Here is a 22,683-nt window from a genome sequence, read left to right as displayed (position 1 = left end):
TGTGAATAATTGGAATACATTCTTAGTTATTAAAATTGTCTGTTTATCTTTCAGATACCTTCTTGAACAGAGAGATGTTGAAATCAATGTCCGAGACAAATGGGACAGTACCCCTTTGTGAGTGCTTTGGCCTTGAGACACCCATACTGTTTGATATCCCTTACACAGGGATTTAAGAAAAACTAAGGTCTTTCAGTTTTTGAAGCATTTTTCTATTTTTTCTGGGTTTTTTTTTAAGAAAATGTTTTTTGTTATAAGTATTTTAAGTAATCTCTCCCTGGTTATATGTATGAATAATACTCCACTGTCTAGCCCCTCTGTTAACCTGGATACTTTTCTTCCTTTGTAAAAAATATTCTAGGTAACAGTAGAGATTTTATCATTGCTTGAGTGTGGCCATTTGAATAAGTTGCTAGAAAAATCCTGCTAATTTGAATTAGCCAATAGCATGGAAACATTAATTCTCATAATTGTTTTCAATTTACGTTCAGAGCTATATTATTTTTGAAGCAAAATGACTGACATTTTGCAGGCTAACCTAAGGATCTCTAGAATTATACAAAATGATCTGTCACACCATAAAGATTTTCAATTATTCATTTGTAATGCAATTTAATGTGTACTTGTGACTTTGCATTGTCTTCATTGTCTACAGAACTCATTTTTTGTAGCATGCTGCCTCAAATTTGTATGTTTGGAGTTTGCAGAAAACTTCCTTCAACCAGTCATTGCTCAGTCTTAGTTAGCCATTTGCCAACTAAGAGAGTGCTAATCAACAAGTGCTCCTTTCTCCATCAAGTTGATCAATTGTTTTCTGTGGTTCTTAATCTTCTCTTCACAGAAAGTGAAGCATATACACTGTTAGCATATATCTTTTGATTCCAAACTGTGCATCACCACTTTGTGAAGTGATGTATCTTAGCACACATTAAGAGAGCATGTGGGAGCTTTTATGCTACAGCATAGTCCATGACAGCATGTTAGTGAGCTGAACTAAATGAAATGCCAGCTAGATGGTACAAGGGATAAAATGTTGCAGGCAGTTTCTGCAGTGAGAAAACAAAATACCCACTAGCATAGCATTAACTCATTGAAATGTGAGTTTGGTTGATTTTGAAAATTGGGAAAGTGAGAACAGTTTTTCAGAGGGTGGTGAGGAAACAGCTTACAGTATGTAAATTTATTTTGCATTAGTAGTAGTTGAAAGACAACATTGTGGGATTGGTGAGTATATCTGCTATCTATGAGGTAGACAAAAATAACTTTATAACTTTATCTTTCAGAATATTATGCATTACATCAGTCCTGAAACAATTGTTTTGGTTATCAGTCTGAATCTAGGAAAAAAAAATTGAAGTGGTGGTTTTGCCTTAAAAGCCTAAGCAACTTCTGGACAACTTAATATTACTTACATGTTGTTTTATCTTGATTCCTCAAGATGAGACTGGGGAAAGGACTCTTATTGTAGAATGAATTCTTCAGGCAAACGTTTGCTGGCAGTAACCTCTTTCTAGAGCCAAGACATTTAAGTATACATAGTTATATTTAAATCTAAGGCCGAGTGCTTTTTATCATAAGAAATTACTGCTTAAAATGTTCATTATTTATGTGATCTGTTCTGGAAATCTTGCATAAAAGGAAGAGAACATTTATACTTCTTAAAAAGTATAGTACTTAAGTGAAGATACCTGATATTATCTTAACGTGGTAGGGGAGACCTGGCTTGACAGTAGTACATTTAAAAGGGATTTGGGTGTCCTTACTGACCGCAATTTACAGATTAGCCAGCAGTGTAATGCAGCTGCTTAAAAGGCAATTGCTATCTTAGGTATATTAATAAGAATATAAAGTCTGAATCACAGGAAATGATTGTTCTATTTTAGTTTGCCCTGGTCAGACCCAACTTGGAGTACTATGTCTGGTCCTTAAAAAGGACAAGGGGAACAAGTTCAAAGGAAGAATGTGTTGTTCGTCCATCGATTTTGATGAGGACCTTGACATCTTGTAGATTATGGGCCATCAACGATGTGTCCGTAGGTGGCTGATAAGACTGATGTTAGCACGGAACATTCTACCACATACTGAACAAAGAAATGTAGACACTGTTACTTCAGCATTTACAGCTCTGGCTTTGCGGCGTGCTCACTTCTCTTGTGCCAAGATTGTCCTTCTGTGTTCATATGTCTGGCAACCCTGGTACACCAAGGTGCGCCATGTCAGTCGACATGCGCCAGAAGTTCCCAAGAGATGGTTTTAATATCCAGGGACTTGAGAGAGGCTTTCAGCGTGTCTTTGTATCGCTTCTTTTGTCCCCCGTGCAATCGTTTTCCTTGAGACAGCTCACTATAGAAGAGATGTTTAGGGATGTGATGTTCTGGCATCCTTACAACATGGCCTGCCCAGCACATCTGGGCTTTTGTCAACAGAGTGTAAATTGATGATAAGCCTGCTCTGGAGAGGACATCTGTGTCTGGTATCTTATCCTGCCACCGGATCCTCAGAATTCTACAAAGGCAAGTCATGTGGAAGTAGTTCAGTTGCCTAATGTGCCTCCTGTACACTGTCCACGTCTCACTAGCATATATTAGGGTAGTTAGCACTGCTGCCTGGTAAACTTTAAGCTTAGTAGCAAGGCTTATTCCATGGTGGTCCCACACGTTAGTCCGCAATCTGCCAAATGCAGAACTTGCCTTGGCAATTCTACAGTTGACCTCGTTGTCAATTGTCACTGCATGGGAGAGGGTACTACCAAGATACGTAAATTGGTCCACTGCTTGCAGCTTTTGTCCCTTTACTGTGATGGTAGGCTCTTGATATTGAGCTTTTGGAACTGGCTGGTACATCACTTCAGTTTTCTTCATGTTGATGAAGAGGCCAAAGTTGTCACAAGCGGCTGCGAAACAAGCGGATACCAAGATAGTGAAGGGCCAGAAAAGCAAACCTACAAAGAATGTTTAAAGGAGATTGAGGAAGAGATACCAGAACATCTTCAAGTGTCTGAAGAATGGTCACACAGAAATAGGGCATAGACTTATTTTTTATTGCCCCTCACAGATGAAGGTGTTAAAGCCACAAGGGAGCTGTTTCAGGATAGATGTTGGGAGGAAATTTTTGATTGTATGAACTGTCAGCTAATGGAACAGGCTGCCACATAGCATAAGTTCTCCTTCCCCAGAGATCTTACAACAGAGGCTGGTTGCTGGATGCTCATCTTTCAGACTTGCTCAAGATTAAATTATATTTAAGATATCTGAACTCTAGGATTATTCGTGTTCACTACTTTCCCCTGTATATGATATACAGTTACTTTAGTCTGCTTTGGCCTTTTCATATTAAAAAACAGAGCAATAACTCTGAAGAGACCTAATCTTTCATGTAATTCTAGAGTTTCCATTCAATTGCAGAATTGGTGCTATGGACCAGCTTTTGGGACTCATGATGCATTGTTCTGTAAAGATTTTATTTTTATTAGTTTATTTCTGATCTCACTGTTCTCTTTTATAGATACTATGCTTGTCTCTGTGGACATGAAGAACTTGTGCAATACCTTCTAGCCAGTGGTAAGAAGACTGACATATTCTTCTAGAAATAAATATATGTTTGTCACTTTATGCCCTCTAGAATTGGAACTGTAAAGTTGGCTAATAATCTTGCTGTGATGAAAACTGTAGTTCCTTTCAACTTGTTTTAAACATCAAAGAAATGTTGGTCTTTTCCCCTTGGATCCAACTGGTCCAAGTTTTACACTAGAAATACATTCACTTTAAATGGCCAGCTGTTGTAATCTATGAAGTGCATAGTAGAAGAAACCTGAAAATCAGGAATAGCTCTTTTGGCATAGTGATCCATCTAAACCAAGCTGTAGCTCACCCATATTTTCTTGAGAATTAATACTGTTTCATAATAATTTGATTGCAAGGAAAAATATATTAAAAAGGAATGCAGTTAACTTTATACAATTCTTGTTACCTGAAAGTTTACCTGAGAAAATAAAGGTCAGACATTAAAACCAAATAACTTCTATAGAACCTTTAGAGATTGTGGTTTAAATCATAAGGCAGATTCATGTCTTAATACATGAACATATTCCTGAGGTGATTTGCTGCTTTTCTAAAATTAGGGATACAGGTACAGGATATTTTACAATTAAAAAAATTTAACAGAAGCAGTATGTAAGCCAGTCACCTAGAAATGAAACTTATTAGCTGAGAGTATTAATATATAATACTCAATTCACTGACAAATGACAAAATCAAATGATAAAATTCACTGAAATGACAAAATTCACTGAAATGACAAAATCAAATTATGTTCATTGTTTTTCTACATCTCTTGTACTTTGTATGTAAATTGATTTTCTCTATTATTTCAGCCAATTAGGGTAGCATAATGTAATAGTCTAATATTCTGAGGACCTAAATTTCTCTACTACAGGAATTCAGTTTTCATTTTATTAGCATTTTTAGAAACTTGATCTAATTCATGCAACAATAAAATCTATTTTCTCTAAAATATTGCTTCATAGTCTTAAATGAGCTCTTAAGTGGATGGAATTTGATTTTATTTCGTAAGCTTTTCTTTGGACCTAAAAATAACAGTTATGTCTAAAGGCTCTATAGAAATTATTTGTACAGTTATGTATATCTTTTAATTCTACTATTAGTTTGAAGTCCGAGCAGTTCTTAATTCATACCAGCGGTAAAATTTGCCCCAGATTTCGAAGTATTCGTGTTCCGTTTTGTCTTTCATAATCATTGTAAGCCTGTCCATCTCAGCACATATTAGAATTTTATGCAGGATCTCTTCTTCCGTTGGGGTTCCCTTGTTCCTCCAATTTTGAGCAAAAACCAGCCTGGAGGCCGTTAAAATGTGTAGCATTAAATAAAGTACGCCTTTGTCATGTTTTTGCGTAGTTAAACCTAATAGAAAGAGTTCTGGTTTTGGTTCTACCGCTTGCTCTAATATTTCTTCCAACCATATTTTAATCCTGTTCCAAAAATCACAAGCTCGCGTGCATTCCCACCACATATGATAGTAAGTTCCACTTTTCAAATTACATTTCCAACATTTAGGGGAGACATTGGTATACATTTTAGACAATCTTGTGGGTGGGAGATGCCATCTATAAAACATTTTGTAAAGGTTCTCTTTGTAAGAGGTGGCCAAAGTAAGCTTCTTGTTTCTTGCCCATAGTTCTTGCCATATATGCAGATCAAAATTAAGACCAAAATCCTTACTCCAATTCAACATAGTCACTTTTACTTGTTCCTCGTACGTTGCCTGATCTAGCAAATAGTAGTATAATTTTTTAATCATTTTATCCTCCGACCCCAAAATTATTTTATCCAATTCTATTGGTTCTAGTTTAATGCCTAACTCTTTTTTGTCTTTCCGATATCTTGCCTGCAGTTGCAGGTATGCCCACCATTCTAATTCTATCCCTTCATCGTGGATGGTTTTCCTGGATTTCAATTCCCCTCTTTCATCTAAGATATTTTTATATGTTATGGTCTTGTCTAATTGAGTAAATTTTGGGTGTACATATATTTCTAACGGTGAGATCCAACTAGGTACTTGGGTATAATTTGGTTGCCAAATTTTTGTCCATACATCAATAAGAGCTTGCCTAATATAGTGACTTCGAAAATATTTATGTACTTTATATTTATGATCCCATAATATGGCATGCCATCCTTTTTGTAGGTCATGGCCCTCCAGACACAATAGTCTCCTATTTTTTAGTAATATCCAATCTCTTACCCATACTAATGCTGCGGCCTGGTAATATTTCTCCAAGTCTGGAAGACCAAATCCCCCCCTTTCCTTTAAGTCCTGTAGTAATTTTAATTTAATCCTTGCTCTTTTTCCTTGCCAGATGAATTTACACATCATTTTATTCAAATTTTGAAAAAATTTCTTGTCTAATTTTATAGGTATACATTGGAACAAAAATAAGATTTTTGGCAACACATTCATTTTTATCACTGCAATTCTGCCCATAAAAGAGAGCTGTAGGTTAGTCCAAATATCAAAGTCTTTTTGAATCTGTTCTATTAACTTATCGTAGTTATCCCTTTTAAGCGTAGCGCATTTGGCAGTCAGTTGTATCCCTAAATATCTAATTTTATTTGTGATTTGAACACCAATTCTGTCAACCAATTCATTTTTCTGTGTTTGTCATATTTTTGACAAGCATTTTAGTTTTTTCTTTATTTATTTTTAAACCTGCTATTTCCCCGTGTCTATTCAATGTTTCCATCAGTCTAATCCCTGATTGTAGTGGTTCTTCAATTATAAAAACTAAATCATCTGCAAAGGCTTGTATTTTAAATGTCTCTTTCTTGATTTCTAGACCTTGGATCTGTTCATTGTATATATAATTGTATTGTATAAAAGATGAGGTTTATATAGAGGTTAAGAACAATGTATAAAATTTTTGTACTATGATAGGAACTGATTGGAAAATTCATTCTGGAATGTCATGTTTGTCCATTGTTGTTTTAATTGTATTATGAATAAAAATTAAAAAAAAAAGAAATTATTTGGTTTCTCTCTGTTATCCTGCCAAAAATAATACTGATAAAAATGTGTTATGTAATCTGGTACATTTTTACATTATGTAAATTGATCTTCCTTACAGGTGCAAAATGTGAAGCAAACACCTTTGATGGTGAACGTTGCTTATATGGAGCTCTAAATGATACTATTCGGCGGGTATTGAAAGAATATAAGCAGATCACTGCAAAGTGCATGAAGAGGGACTACTATGATGCCTTTCTTCAGCGGTAAAAAGATGTATTCTGATGTTGGCAAAAGAGTCATCTTCAGAGGGGGCTGTATCATTGTCTTCTATTATCATGCTTTCCCATAGCAATAAAAGTGACAATTTTAAGTTAGGGCACTATGTTATATAGAAGTATGCAGGGTTCCTCTCCCTAGCTGCCTTTTGATCCTTAAAGAAGCCACATCTTTGCCTGGACTTCCCAGTATCTGCATAGACTCAGTAAAATATGTCTTTGAGCTGAAGAGTTGGTTTGTGCACTTACTGTGGAAGTCCAGGGAAAGACATGGCTTCTTTAAAGATTTTTGGAGAGGATTAGTGTAGGATTTGATTGCAAGGAATTTAAGTGATTAAGAAGATGGAGTGTGTAAAAAAGCTACCGGGGTGTTTAAAACTGTTCTTTCTTCATACAGTTGTAACTGGTGATTTATATCTTAAGAATGTATCATCCAGAATAAAAACTGTAACAGTACAATAAGAAAAATAGAATTTATCAAATTCAGAATTAATAATGCTTTTTTAAATATTTTCTTTGGAAGGGGGAAGGGAAAGGTGATGTATGCTTTCATTGCATATAAATGTCAAGTTGAATTATTCCACGCTATTCTTGTTTAATCGTGAAACTACTTTTCTCTCTCAATCTCTTTGCAGGCTTCTAGAACAGGGTTACCATAGTGACATTGTTTTTATTGTTCATGGGAAGTCTTTCTGTGCCCATCGCTGTGTACTTGGTGCTCGAAGTGCATATTTTGCAGAAATGTTTGAGACTAAGTGGAAGGGGAAGAATGTCATAGCACTGAAACATCCATTGGTAAGAAACCCAATCTTTGTTTTTCCTGAATATTTTTATATTTGAGACTTTCTTTCTTACTTTTTTACTTAAAAACAGATGCCAACAAATTTTATTGCAAAGTGATGGAATTATGGGTTGCCATTAAGAACATGCTAACCGAAGTATCACACAAGTATCACACATTTCCACTTTCAGATACATTAATCTGCAGTGCAGATTAACATTCAACAAATGTTACCTGGGAGCTTAATGTGTCCTCCTTAAGATGGCAAAAGCATCAGGAATAAGGAGTCTGCTTCTGCCACCATATTGGATATTCCTAAATCTGACCCAACTGATTACATAGTTTGTAAATAGATGACTTATTTCTGTTAAAATTTAATTACTGAAGGGAATTTTTTAACTTGTTTGCTTGTTATTTTTTCCACTCAACTCCCAGTGACTCTAGTCGGATATATAAAGTGAAAAGAACAAGTGTAAAAAAGAAACAATATTCATAAAACAGTGGGCACCCAGTAAGCCATCCTTAAACATTCCCCTCAAGGGGGGCTATCCATTCATTTTAACCCAAGACTGGGAGAAATTTAAAAAATGCTTGAATATGGACAAAGTGGGAGCCAAGTGGATTTCTGGAGTGGGGAAGGGGCTGTTTTAACAGGCAGATCCAGCAACAGAGAAATCCTGCTTCTTAGGTTCCCTATAGATGACCTTACCCAATTAATGGAATCTGAAGTAAGCCAACTATCAGAATACTCAGGGTGAGTGGACTCCAGAGGACTCCTATGGTCCCTCAAATTGCTAGGCTCTATATGCCATGTGGAGCTTTGTGGATGATAACCATCAACATATTGAATTACAGCCAGAAGCCAACTAGTAAACACTGTATCCCGTGTAGCAGGTGTATTACAGGACATAATGAGACTTGCCAATTTTACAAACAAGGCTGCATTTTGCACTAGCTGTAGATGCCCAATTCAGCCAACAGAATTTTCTAGGCCTTGCTTACTTTCTAGTTTAGGTCTCATTTATATTATCATTTCTTTCAAATGTTTATATGTAACTCATTTGTTTCATATACAGATAAATCCAGCAGCCTTTAGCTCTCTTCTGCAATATCTCTATACAGGTAAGTCTAATGTGATATATCAAAACTATGGATTTTATTTCTTATTTGTAATAGGTTCTACATAAATTTACTGTTGACATTTTCTTTGAAAGTTTCAGATTTGCTGGAGTTTCTTGAAAGATATTGGGAATGAAGAAATCATGGGTGGCAACTTTTTTTTGCTGTGGATTAGAATTAAATAGTTCCAAATGTAGTAGCATAATTTTTGGTAGTTGTAAAACAATAATTTTCAATGGGAAAAAAGAACAAGAAATATAAAGAGTTAAAAGCAGTAAAAGAGTAGAATCTTCTTAGGCTTCATGTTAATAAAGATAAGATTAGATAAGATTGTCATTTTTATTGTCATTTTTTTACTGTGAGCACAATGGCACACATCAAAAATGAAATTTAGTTGCCCGCTCTCAAAGTGAAACACATACATGACACACACTATGTACAACATATGTATAGACCTACACCCCTACATATACATAACAAATAAATATTAAATACTGTCCATCTTGAATATATAACGGAAGGAGGAAGCTTGAGAGTTCACAAGATTAATGCTGTATGGAATGAAACTATGGCTGAATCTGGATGTTCTGCTACGGATCGAAGCCTCCTCATTTAGAAGATAACTTTAAGACACCTATATAACCTGTTCTGTTCACAAAAGTATTAATTGTGTTATTTTAAGCCACAGGGTGGTGCTGGAGTTTAAGTTTATAGCTATGGTTGTACGGAGGGAGAGACTGAGTTCAGAGGATACTGGTAAACAATAACAGGAATGAATTGAAAGAATGAAGTGATAATTAGCACTTTTCTTTTGTTTACCAGGATGTTTGGACATAGATGTAGAATATGTAAATGACTGCAAGAGATTGGCCAAACAATGCCAGCTCCAAGATCTCATTGAAGACTTGGAAACCAAATGTAAAAAGGTGTATGAATTTGGTAAGTCTCCCAATCTTACTGTCATTCTCTGTAGGAAAATGGAAAAGTAGTCTTTTCTCCAACATTAATTACCAAAAGGTTAAGTCTTCTAATGGAAGGCACAGGCTTTAAAATAGTTTGATTTAAGCATTTGGGTCTTCATGGTACCATGCCACTTCTCCATAACGGATAGATGCCGTTATGGAGATAACGTAAAGGGAGAACCCTAGGTATGCTACTATAAGTTCTTAGGGGAAAGATGGGATAGAAACCTTCCACTTCACTGGGAATCACTAGATCAAGCTCAGCTCAACCACTTCAAAGTCAGCCCACGTTCATAGAAGCAGTATAGCTATAAGTGACTGCAAGCAACTTTATCCAACAAATGTTTTCTTACTATATGTCCTCCCTTTTCTGGACTTACACTCTGAAATATACATATATGTAAATCACAGACGTAACACTCCAACCTCTAGCTCGTGTTAGAAGAACATGTCAATAAAATATTCAGTATTTTAAAGTTTTGGTGTTTTTGCTTTTGTTTCTTTTAGTTTCTTCCAAGCCAGGAACCTGTGTAAAGGTGCTTACAATTGAACCATCAGGTAATTCACAGTTGCAGGAAGACCTCGCTCTACTAGCAGAGTGCGCCTTGCCGGCAGAATTCAGGGTAGGAAGTATTTCATTTCTTGTTTCCATCTCTTTGATGTATTCCTCCATTTGAATAATCTAATATAATTACATTTTGCTTAATATTCTGCCAGGAATTAATCTGATCACTTATTTATTAGATCCAGGATCCCCCTGAGTCATTAAGGTGGCCTGGGAGATGATTTACAATTAGGTCGGTGCTGTATTATTGGCTGGGGAGAGGGTGATGCCATCAGTCTTGTAAGAAATAGCGATGTACCTTCTCCTCAAGAGTCTGTCCTTGGATCGAACAATTCTGAACAATTTAACATCTTGTCTCCAGTTTTCTCTTTTTAAGGAAGGTTATTGAGCTAGAGAAAGCAAATTATCTCAGTTTCAGTAAGGTCTCAGGCTAGGATTTAGCCCAGAGACAACCTTGATTGTGATGATTGATTACCTTTTTGCAGAGCTAGGTTAAGACTTATGCAACTCACCTTGTGCTCTTTGAATTTTTGATACCATCAGTAATAGTATTTATTTGGATAGGCTGTGGAGATTGGAAATTGAGAACAGTGTTTACAGCAATTCTCTTCCTTCATGGCTGGTTTCAGTCAGTCCTGTGGAGTGCCATAGTTCAATACTCTCTCCCCTTATATTCAACACTACATGAAACTGTGGTCCTCTGCCACTTCAAGATTTGATATTATCAATATGAAGATGATACCCAATATACATTTGGATCCTGAGCTGGCCAAGTGATGATGCCAAGGTCTTATTCCAATGAATGGAGACCATGTGGATCTGGATGAAGAGAAAATAGCTCCAACTTGATCCTATCAAATTGAATGGCTGTGGATATTCAGGTGCCCAGGTCCAGGGATTTTCCGTTTCTACCCTTGTATGGGGTTGTATATCGGTATGTAATGTGGCCTCTTGGCTTCCAGCTCCTGTCAAAGGTGAGGTGGCAGCTGTGGCTAAGAAGGTATTTGCATAGCTTCCTGGATTGGAAGAGTCACTCATGCCCTAGTCACCCCATGGCTCAAATATTGCAGCATTCTGTACATGGAGCTGCCCTTGAAAAGCACTTTCAAGCTTCAGTTGGTCCAAAAAGCATTGGTGCTGGTAGTTTTTAGCATGCCTCGCTATGCCCCCATGACATGCTTATTTCAAAGCTTAATTGCCATTGTGCTTCCAGTTGCAAATCAGTGTGCTGATTACAAACCCGCATGGCATAAGGCCAGGTTATTTGAGAAACCACCTATCTTCCATGTTTTCTGTCCAACTACTAAAAGCTGGCAGAGTTGACGCAGTCCAGATTTTTATGATTATTGTTAAACAATGCCATCTGTCAGGATCAGGAACTATGTCTTCTCTGTCACAGTGTCTACCCTCTTGAATAAAGTTCCCTTCAGAAATGTGTGTGGCTTCCACTCTGATTGCTTCCAGAAGGCCTTATAAATCTGGCTGTTCTACTAGGCCTTGGGATAGAACAGATGTGGTCCTCTTGCTAGATGTGTTTCTGTCTATATTATGTATATTTTCGCTGGATGCTGATCTTGTTTACTTGTATTGTTCTATTTATTGTTACTTGTTTTGTATTGTGAACCACACAGAGTTGTCTTGGAATCTGGTGGCACCTAAATCAAATCAATAAAGGCTTTGTAATATATTAGATAAAAGCAGCCAGAATTGCTAAATTAGACATTATCTGTTTTCATTTTCTGCTGGCAGTCACACAAAAATTTTACTACCCTTCATGATATAGTATAATCCCAATCAGAAAAAAAAGAAAATCTTTGCCAGAGTATCCTAATAAATTATTCATAGGCAGGACTAAAATTCTATCACTTGTGTTTCTATAGTAGTACAATGGAATTTGAGCCAGTATTTCATTGCTTCTAAGCCATATCTTTCATATTTTCCTATATCTGCCAATAACATTTTAGGAAATAAAATATGAAAATGCACTAACATGTAACTCTTACTAATCAAGGTTCTTGGCCAAAAAATTATGTCACATAATTGTGTTAAGCATTTCATTATGTTTTTTCTTTCTTTCAATCCCATAACCCAGGGGTGTCAAACTCAATTTCACTGAGGGCCGCATCAGCATTGCAGTTGCCCTGGGGGGCCTGGGTGGGTGTGGCCAGAGTGGGTGTGGCCTACTGGGGGGCGTGACCAGTTCTACATCATTCGCGGCTAGGGTGCCTATGGGGGCCTGGGCAGGAGTGGGACAGATCTGAGAGTCTCTGGCAGAAGGGGGTGGGACCGGGGCAAGTGCCAAGGCATGGTCTACCAGAGCAAGTGCCAAGATGGCCACCACAAAATTGTACATTGGCTCCTAGCCGGCCGGGGCCAGGGCCAAGGCAGCGGGGGCTGTTTCCTCATTGTTTCCAGGATGGCTTCGCAGGCCATATGAAACCACTTCGTGGGCTGCATCTGGCCCGCGGGCCTTGTGTTTGACATGTCTGCCATAACTCAAAGGCATAAAGACTGTAGGAGAAATCCCTATCAATGAAACATTTATTTACAGGCATACAGCAATTATATTAGCGATTATAATCCTGTGAGAAATTAAGAACACCCCATGTGAAGTTTTTTCTTTTTTAATAAATACATAACAATAACAATATTTATCTTCAGTCATAAAGTATAGAAAAATAAAGGTAATGTAATTGAACAGAAAAGAACTATAAAGAATTGGCTTTGCCATATTTATTCAACAAAAAAATTAACAGATATTTCATTTCCTCCTGTACAAGAAGAGCACCATTGATTATTGACCCTTTTGGCAGAAACAACCTCAAACAGGTGTTTCTTTTAATTGTCTATCAGTCTCTAATCTGAAGGGGAGGAATTTTCTCACTTCTCCATGGAGAATGTTTTCAGCTGTGCCATATGAGTTGTTTCTCACATGCTTAACCAATTTGAAATCATTGTATAACATTTTGATGGGATTTAGATCCAGACTTTGACTTGGCCATTACAGAACCCTCCATTTCTTTATATATTTTTTTCAGCCATTCCTTGGAAGTTTTACTGGAATATTTAGGGTCGTTGTCTTGTAGCAAAGTTCTCATTTGTCTGAACTCTAGTCTTCTGACAGATGGTCTCAGATTATTCTTGAGCATCCTCAGGTAGCCATGCAGTATCCTGCCTAAACAGTTTCTTTAAAAACATAGACTGAATTACTTCCATCATGATGAAATACTGTACTGCTGAAAGCTAAGATGAATCTTATATAAAAATGTATGGCACTTTGAGTTCCATAAGCATTAAAGGAACAGGAACATAAATGGGGGGAGACCCATATTTCTTAGGGTAACCAGAGCTACATAATCTTGATGGGCAGTTTACCTACTCACAACTGTATTTTTGACATGAATTGATAGCCTCATTTCATCTTGCTTTTTTGTAATATCTTGCAAAAGGCTTGATATTGTCAATATTGCCAGCTCAGATAGTTTTATTACAGTAGCCATCATGTTTGATAGAAATATTATCATTTTCCATATCAATGAAAAAACTTGTGGGTTCAATCCAGCCTTAACAAGTGCATGTTTCAGTTCATTCAGCTCTCCAGACTCCACTTGTTCTAGCCTTAGGAAAATGAACTTTGATATTTGGTGTTTGCCAATACTGGATGCCAGTCTTCAGTATTCACTGTTTTCCTTTGCAATATAGTGGCATGTTAGATATTGAAAAAACGTGCTTTTCATTTTATAATAGTTGCAATATCTAGTTGTGCGAGAGCCTTTGCGCTTCATACTGTTCCAAATATATATGACTTTCACTCTTATTCCAAAGAGAAATTGCTAAAGTTCCCACTTCCTATGGCAGAAAATTGAAGCATGAGCACATGCCAAATAAAAGGACTCTATGAAGTTGCACACATCCTTTGACTGCATGTGGATTAGATTGATGAGCATTCAGAACTCAGGCGTTATGTGTTTTTAATTCTATGTTAAATCCTTTTCATATTTTTCTGTACGTTCCCTGCATTTTTGGCTCTGTTAACAAAAGTAAACTAATAAAACGTGGAACCTATAAAGAACTTTGGACTGTAAATCTAAACATTGGAGCAAAATTTTCTGATTTGCTATAAACAGAAAATTTACCATAAATCATTTTTATACCAAGTCTCCTGTTAGACAACGTTTATTGTATTGTATTGTATTTAGCATATGCCAGGTGCTCTCTGCTGGCCTTTGTTATGTATGGTAACTTTTCTGCTAATAGAAACATTTTCTTTTTCATTTATTTCTCCTGTCATTTGATTAGTAGGAATAGAATAGCTATCTTTATTAGACAAAGCATGTAATAAAGCAAGTAGCTTTGAATTATCGTGTGAATATGAAGGTTGATTGCTGACTACATTAACAGCAATTAATGTATAATGGAAATAAAGTATGCATGAAAGGAAAAGGAACGCCTAACAAATAGCTCAGCACAAAGCAAGACTTCAACAAAGATGTGACTCTTTAATGTATTTATAGATGTATGTATGAATAATGCTGGTTTACAGTTCATTTGACTTTCTGAGAGAGTCAATGTAGAGTCTCATAGTCTTACATAGACTGTAGATCTATGATGTAACAAAGAGTATACGTTTAAAAATTTAAGGACAGCAATTTTAGGATTATAGCCAAACAGTTCTCCAAGCCCAAAGAGCCAAGGGCATTCTTTGATTTACTGAAATACTCTGAGAAATGGAATGGTTGTGGAGACTTAGAATGTCATTGGGATTAAGGTCAAAAGCAAGTCTGATCAGAGTTTAGGTATAATCCTACACCAAGATGATAAAAGTGGTGAAAAGGCAATATTTTTCCAATCATGTGTTGTGTTATATATTTGAATATATAATTGTATATTATGCATATACATAATTGTGCATTTATGTAGTGTAATCTTATTAAATATATGGTCAAATACTAAAGTTGTTTTATTTCTGTTTTGTGTTTAGGTAGGTTTTGGAGAGTTGCCTTTTGATAGCACCGACAGCTTCAGCAGTTATCCTGATCTGTGTTTCCGAGTGTCAAATTACAGTTTCTTCTGTCACAAGGTATAGGGTGCATTGATTTGCTTTGGGTCGATTCTTGTTGTTTTCCTCAATATTAAAAGATCTTGTATAGAACCAATGATGCACATTTATTTATGTGATATCTTGTAGGAAATTTCCAGAATAGGAATGTGTTATCGGATAACAATAAATTATTATTTATTAAACTTGTATGCCTCCCAACTCTCAACAATGAAGTTACAATAAAATCAATTACACAAAAAATAAAGATAAAAGATGGTAAGCGTGATCAATTTTTGATCTTTAAAAAGTTTGGGATGGATGCCTTGTCACAGACTCTTTTCTGGATCCTGCTGCTTGCTTATTTTAACCAAGAAGATTCCATTATTTTGTGTGTGTGTGTGTGTATACATCCATATCCGCACACATACATATGTGTATATGTACATATCTTCTCTTTTTGAAGGCATTTTTCTGTGGCCGAAGTGACTATTTCAAAGCCCTCCTAGAGGACCACTTCTCAGAGAGTGAGGAGCTACAAACCCAACCCAGTATCCCTGTGGTGACTCTCCATGACATTTCAGAGGAGATCTTCATCAGAGTTCTGTATTACATCTATAGTGATGATACAGAGGTGAGACCGGGATTCTTCTTTTTCAGCATGAGGCATTTTAGACCAGAGATCCCCAACCTTTTGGGCACCAGGGACCGGTTACGTGGTGAGAGTTTTTCTGCAGATTGGAGGGTGCGTGGTTTTGTGTGCTGCCTGCATGCCGCGGATGGGGCTTTGCTTGTTTGTGCAGACCGGTTGCTGGCATGCCACGGCCCAGTACTGGTCCACAGACCGGGGTTGGGGACCCCTGTTTTATACTATTTTTTCTAGCAAGGATCATGGTGTTATTGAGCAAAATAAACATGGCAGAACCGGCATTGTATGGTGTTTGCTGTACTTGTATGAAGATAAATAAAACTACCCATTAAATTAGGGTAACATAATCCCTTGCATCCTTTCTTGATTCTCTTAAAATATTTATCTTCCTGCAATTTTTGTGATTCTTGGCCAATTAACCCTTTTTTTGCTTGAATTTTACTTGAGGTTTTATTAATAAGCAGTAAAGGCATATTTGAATATAATTAATGTTTTTGTTCTGGTTAAAGGAAGTTGTTTATTAAATTTGTACTATTTACTGGATTCCTGCCCTATATATAAAATAATAATAAAAATCCCTTCTTATCCTTATGGGTGGCATAGGTCTTCCTCAGTTTCAGGTCCTCTAGCAGATGCCTGGGAGTTTGAGGGTTCTGCGCAGTCTCTTGGCTGTTCCTAGCACTGCAGTCTTCTGGACAGAGAGCTCTGATGTCGTTCCTGGGATCTGTTGGAGCCCCTCTCCCTGCTTAGGAGAAACAGTCCCAAATGCTCATACCACCACTGGGATCTTTTTGGCCTTTACTTTCATGTGTATCTTTTATTTCCCTATATGTGGATGAGACTCACTCTGTGTCTCACAACATGCTGACGCACACATGTGCATATATTAACACATATTCTTTCACCTTTGTATTCCTGATAGTAACAAGGAATATTTTTGTAAGGTATACTGTTGGCTTATCGGGAAAGATGAAAAAAAAAAGTCCCAGAAGCAAAAACTGTAGAGATTGCCAAGAATACCACAGGGATGGATCCATAAAGCAAGCAGGAGTTGAGCTCACTGGAAGTGATTTTACAGAAGTGCGATGGCACGCGGAGTGGTCAGTTTGCCAGCAGAGGGCAGTATACAGTTAGCAAACTGGCCAGAGCTAAAAATAGTTTACTTGTTTTTATGCTGCATTTTCTTGTCGCATATAGTGCAAAGTCTTGGTTGCAGCTTTAGAATTTAGAAAATTCTTAATGGAACTGAACTCTATAGCATGGATGCTATATTTTCTGTACCATATCGTGACAATTCAGTTCTGAGAAACTTTCTGAACGTATATTTTTCACAAGTAATGATGGATTTGTTTAATGAGAATTATTCAGAAAGATAGAGGATATGAAACAATAGTCTGGTGTTTGTGATGTCAAAATGATTATAGACACTAGGCCACTAGATATCTTTTTTTCCCAAGATGGTGAATGTTCAGTGTAAAATGGAAGTGTGATAACGCACATTCAGTAATTCATGATAATGCAGTCAAATAAGCAATGGTCTTTGGACAAAATGAACTTTAAGATATGTGCCTTATTTTTCTAAGTAGAAAGAGAAATTAACATTAACAATCTGAGCCATGAAGTTCCATCAGGTAGCAGTGTGATAGGTAAAATGTGAGATGGAGACCTTATTCCCATACATTGAATGTATATCTCACGTTGAGCTAGCCTAATTTCACTGCAGAGGAACTTTGCACGTACATGTGCACAGTACTTCATGCACTGAAAGGCAAGAACAAAGGCAGAGAATACTTGCCGCCTTTCTTCTGAAACGAATTTTAGGCATTCGATTTTGCTCTCTGCAAAAACTGCTTTTTGCCTGTTTTTTGTCTTAGAGAATAACCATATTTGCTCTTCAACAGACGTAAGCGAAAGATAGTGCAAATCAAATCTTTATAAGGTCATAGACCAACATAATAGTGATAGTGACTTCTTTCTAGCATAAAAGCCCAGTTATTGTGTCTGTCCTCTCCCTAAATTTATCGCACCAAGAAGATATGTTGGTTACTCCACAGTCTTGAGACATTGTTTTGTAGAGAATAGATGGTTGCAGGAGCTCCTGTTGCTCTGTGGAACGTTGTTTGAGATAGTGTACTTTCTCTTTTCCTTTTGCCGCCCTGCAGGGCAACAGTAAAGATGCCAACCAAGCCATCTGTCCTTGTTTTCCTTTAGCTAGCTAAAAAGCACTTTCCCAGTTGCACTATCATTTTGAATTGGGATTTCATTCTTTAAGATGTTACTATTCCTCCTAGCTTGGTATCTTTTGCAAATACAATACAGGTAGTCCTTATTTAAGGACCATTTGTTTAGCGACCATTTGAAATGATAACGGTGCTGACAAAATGCTATTTAGATCAGTCCTTGAAGATATGGCCATTGCAGTAACCAAGTGGTCGCCTGACCAGAATTTGAGCACTTGAACCTGGGGTATATTTCAACTCTCCCCACCCACCCATCTCTGCCCTTTTGGCCACTCTGCACCCCGCTGCCTCTGACCTCCTGCACTTTGCCACCCCTTCCACCCCTTGCTGACTTTCATGAGAGGCTTCACCTCTTAGCAGGAGGAAGAAGATAATAAAGGTCAGATGGAGGTGCAGGCAGGCTGATCAAAAGAGCAGAGATGCTGGGGAGGAGACAGGTTGATTGGGGGCATTGAAGCACTTTGTGGTTGAAAAGGTGAGTGGTGTGCTCCAAGCAGCTGAATTATGATCACATAACTAAAGGGATGCTGTAAGACCCATTGCAGACCCATGATAAATACCATTTGTTCAGCACCATTGTAACTTTGAATGGTTGTTAACAAGGTTACCTACATTATGAGATAAATAAAAAGTCTGAAAATATGAATGCTGTGTGTAATCATTAACAATATTGTAGGTTTATTGATCTTAAATTAAACCTATCCAGATGAGGGATTTGAGGAATATGATCCCAGAAGACACTTATTGAAGTTAATACATAATATCTGTTTGTGAATTATTGTTCATTATACAATGTAGTGATTACAGGGAAACATTTGTGTGATTCTTCCAACTTCAAGTTTTAATTAATATGCACTCCTTTTTCTGTGGAGAAGTTATATTTTCACAAAATTATTTCATAGGATAAATTTCTGTAATGTTGACATATACTTTCTTGAACCAAAGAGTACTAAATGGATTTCAGTTCACCTTTCAAATTTAGTTCTTTGATGACATCATGAGCCAACTTGAGAAGAGAATTTGCTTCCCTCTTAAAAGTAGCTTTCTTCAGCCTAGGCAATGGACATTCAAGGGAATGTCCCTTGACTTGTAAGAGGGCTCTCTTCATGATGCTTTCTGGGTTCTCAGTAATTTATACTATAGATATCTATTTGGCGATATCTATGGTGATATCTAGTAGATAGCATCTATAGTAGATGCTATAGCATCTACTGATTTAAAATAAAACTACTACTATTACTACTGTGGATTTAGCTTTTTGTGTACACTTGTGGACATTAAAATTATCAGTGTTGCATCTTTCAATAGCAATATGGCTTAGACTTATATACTGCTTCACAGTGCTTTACAGCCCTCTCCAAGCGGTTTACAGAGTCAGCATATGGCCCCCATAAGTCTGAGTCCTCATTTTACCAACCTCAGAAGGCTGGAAGGCTGAGTCAACCTTGAGCTGGTGAAAATCGAACTGCCAAACTGCAGGCAGTCGGCAGTCAGCAGTCAGCAGAAATAGCCTGCATTCTAACCACTGTGCCACCACAGCTCATATGATTGTGATTTGTTGGATTTATACTACTGGTACTTCTTTCCTCAAGGAACTGTTGGCACCACACATAGCACTACACCTTTAATTCCCCCTCCCCACACACACACAGTAGCTCTGTGATGTAGGTTGAGGAGAGAACGTAAGAGTGGTCCCAAGTGTACTTCCATGGCTGAAGTTGTACTACAGTCTGCATCTCTTTTGTCCTAATTCAGATTGGGCTTTCAATCTGTCTTGTAGTGGGAAAATACTGAGTCATACTGAGTTTAATTATATTGATGCCTTTTGTCCCAGCAGTTGTCTCCTGAAAACGCCTATGAAGTGCTTTGTGTCGCTGATATGTATCTGTTACCTGGGCTTAAGCGCCTGTGTGGGAGAACTTTGGCACAGGTTCTCGATGAAGACAGTGTTGTCAGCATCTGGAAGATTGCAAAACTATTCCAGCTGACCCGATTGGAAGATCAGTGCACAGAGTATATGGCAAGGATAATTGAGAAGGTAATAAAAAGGAGGTAAAGGACAGCTACTATAGATATTATTTGTCTGACAGGCTGCAAATAATCATTTGACATGAAAGGGCTTTAAAACCTAAGTTCCAATAAGCGATTAGTTTATTTGTAAAATTTGCTATTTTTTTATAGCCATAACCACAGTTGGTTTCTATAGAAATGGATGTCTATAGCAAGGGATGTCATATAGTGGAATAAACACTATTTCCCATGTTATAGTGAGAAATGTGATAACTGCCATAAAAATGAAGTTGTGTCTTCATCTAAAAACGTTTTATAAATACAAATACTATGTACAATTACAATTTATCTTTAGCCAGAAGCAAGACAATCCTAAATTTAAAGCAATCCCATCAAAGGTATAATAAATAGAAGAAAAATATGAAGACTAACAAAAATCCTAAAATGCCAACTTTGAGTGAAATCAATCATAGATATTCCCCTCCCAACTAATAATCTGATGGAGTGAGTTGCAGCTCATGAAAGCTTATGCCTTTTAATAAAAAATATTTGTTGAAAAAGCAAAGATGCTATCAATTCCTGATTTTTTTCCCCACTTCAAGATAAGTGTGATGATACACTTTTATATGTTTCCGTATTACCCAAAAAGTCATGGTCTAGTCTAGAAAAAAAAGAATACCTAATAATAATGAGAATTGGTCTAAAAGAACACATTATGTCAGTTGTTCTAAGACAGTATTTTGTGTTCTTAACCAACGTGTGATCCATTTTAATTTTGTCAGGCCAAACCTTTATAAAATGAAGGAATTTCTTGGAATTTCTGTGAAGTGATTTAAATTTGTCATGAACAAAATGAATTCATAAGAACAGTTAATTTAATCCCTAAGCTTCTTGGAACCTCCGTGCCAATTGTGTTAACATCCATATAAGTGAGAATTGATGTAATTAAGAACATGTATTAGAATGTTCTTATTTGGCTATAAAGCCTCTATTACGCATTGGAAAGTTATTAACTTTTTTTTAGTTTAAAACCTGATTTGCATTTTAATGAGTGAAATAAGTATTTGATCCCCTATCAATCAGCCAGATTTCTGGCTCCCAGGTGTCTTTTATATAGGTAACGAGCTGAGATTAGGAGCACTCTCGTAAAGGGAGTGCTCCTAATTTTAGCTTATTACTTGTATAAAAGACACCTGTCCACAGAAGCAATCAGTCAATCAGATTCCAAATTCTCCATCATGTCCAAGATCAAAGAGCTGTCCAAGGATGTTGGGGACAAGATTGTAGACCTACACAAGGCTGAAATGGGCTACAAGACTATTGCCAAGCAATTTGGTAAGAAGGTGACAACAGTTGGTGCGATAATTTCCAAATGAAAGAAACACAAAATAACTGTCAATCTCCCTCAGTCTGGGCTCTATGTAAAATCTCACCTCATGGAGTTTCAGTGATCATGAGAATGCTGAGGAATCAGCCCAGAACTACATGGGAGGATCTTGTCAATGATCTCAAGGCAGCTGGGACCATAGTCACCAAGAAAACAATTGGTAACACGCTACACCATGAAGTACAAATCCTGCAACACCCACAAGGTCCCCCTGCTCAAGAAAGCACATGTCCAGGCCCGTCTGAAGTTTGCCAGTGAACATCTGAATGATTCAGAGGAGAACTGGGTGAAAGTGTTGTGGTCCGTTGAGACCAAAATCAAGCTCTTTGGCATCAACTCAACTTACCATGTTTGGAGGAGGAGGAATGCTGCCTATGACCTCAAGAACACCATCCCCACCAGCAAATATGGAGGTGGAAACATTATGCTTTGGGGGTATTTTTCTGCTAAGGGGACAGGACAACTTCACTGCATCAAAGGGACAATGGACGGGGCCATGTACCATCAAATTTTGGATGAGAACCTCCTTCCCTCAACCAGGGCATTGAAACTGGGTCACGGATGGGTATTCCAGCATTGCAATGACCCAAAACACATGGCCAAGGCAACAAAAGAGTGGCTCAAGAAGAAGCACATTAAAGTCCTCAAGTGGCCTAGCCACTCTCCAGACCTTAATCCCATAGAAAATCTGTGGAGGAAGCTGAAGGCTCGACTGCCAAATGTCAGCCTCGAAACCTTAATGACTTGGAGAGGATCTGCAAAGAGGAGTGGGACAAAATCCCTCCTGAGATGTGTGCAAACCTGGTGGACAACTACAAGAAACGTCTCACCTCTGTGATTGCCAACAAGGGTTTTGCACCAAGTACTAAGTCATGTTTTGCAAATGGGTCAAATACCTATTTCACTCATTAAAATGCAAATCAATTTATAACTTTTTTGAAATGCGTTTTTCTGGATTTTTTATTGTTATTCTGTCTCTCACTGTTAAAATAAACCTACCTTTAAAATTATAGACTGATCATTTCTTTGTCAGTTGGCAAACTTACAAAATCAGCAGGAGATCAAATACTTTTTTCCCTCACTATACATCCTGTTGCTTTAATCTTGATTTTATGTTATACCTTTTGAGAGGACA

At 37.2% G+C, this 22,683-nt stretch overlaps 1 protein-coding gene across 7 annotated transcripts in view; it reads left to right on the top strand.

Annotated features, from left to right (window-relative positions):
* ABTB1 (ankyrin repeat and BTB domain containing 1) overlaps window positions 1–22,683 on the top strand; it is a 28,893-nt gene that overhangs the window by 3,623 nt on the left and 2,587 nt on the right. For 3 of the 7 annotated variants that reach the window (XM_039321774.1, XM_039321779.1, XM_039321776.1), the window contains exons 2-11: window positions 55–117; window positions 3,505–3,560; window positions 6,641–6,785; window positions 7,433–7,592; window positions 8,655–8,700; window positions 9,520–9,636; window positions 10,167–10,282; window positions 15,206–15,304; window positions 15,729–15,896; window positions 19,986–20,189. In XM_039321774.1, the coding sequence (XP_039177708.1) occupies window positions 55–117; window positions 3,505–3,560; window positions 6,641–6,785; window positions 7,433–7,592; window positions 8,655–8,700; window positions 9,520–9,636; window positions 10,167–10,282; window positions 15,206–15,304; window positions 15,729–15,896; window positions 19,986–20,189 (1,174 nt within the window). Of the gene's footprint in view, window positions 1–54; window positions 188–2,494; window positions 2,514–3,504; window positions 3,561–6,640; window positions 6,786–7,432; window positions 7,593–8,654; window positions 8,701–9,519; window positions 9,637–10,166; window positions 10,283–15,205; window positions 15,305–15,728; window positions 15,897–19,985; window positions 20,190–22,683 lie in introns of those variants that run through there. The other 4 variants (XM_039321775.1, XM_039321777.1, XM_039321778.1 and 1 more) reach the window with 3 other exon arrangements.

This window comes from Crotalus tigris, unplaced genomic scaffold (assembly GCF_016545835.1).
Source record: "Crotalus tigris isolate CLP2741 ecotype Arizona unplaced genomic scaffold, ASM1654583v1 scf7180000023829.5930981, whole genome shotgun sequence".
Lineage (NCBI taxonomy): Eukaryota > Metazoa > Chordata > Lepidosauria > Squamata > Viperidae > Crotalus > Crotalus tigris.
Note: the sequence above shows the minus strand (reverse complement) of the source record. Positions and strands in the feature narration are given on the sequence as shown.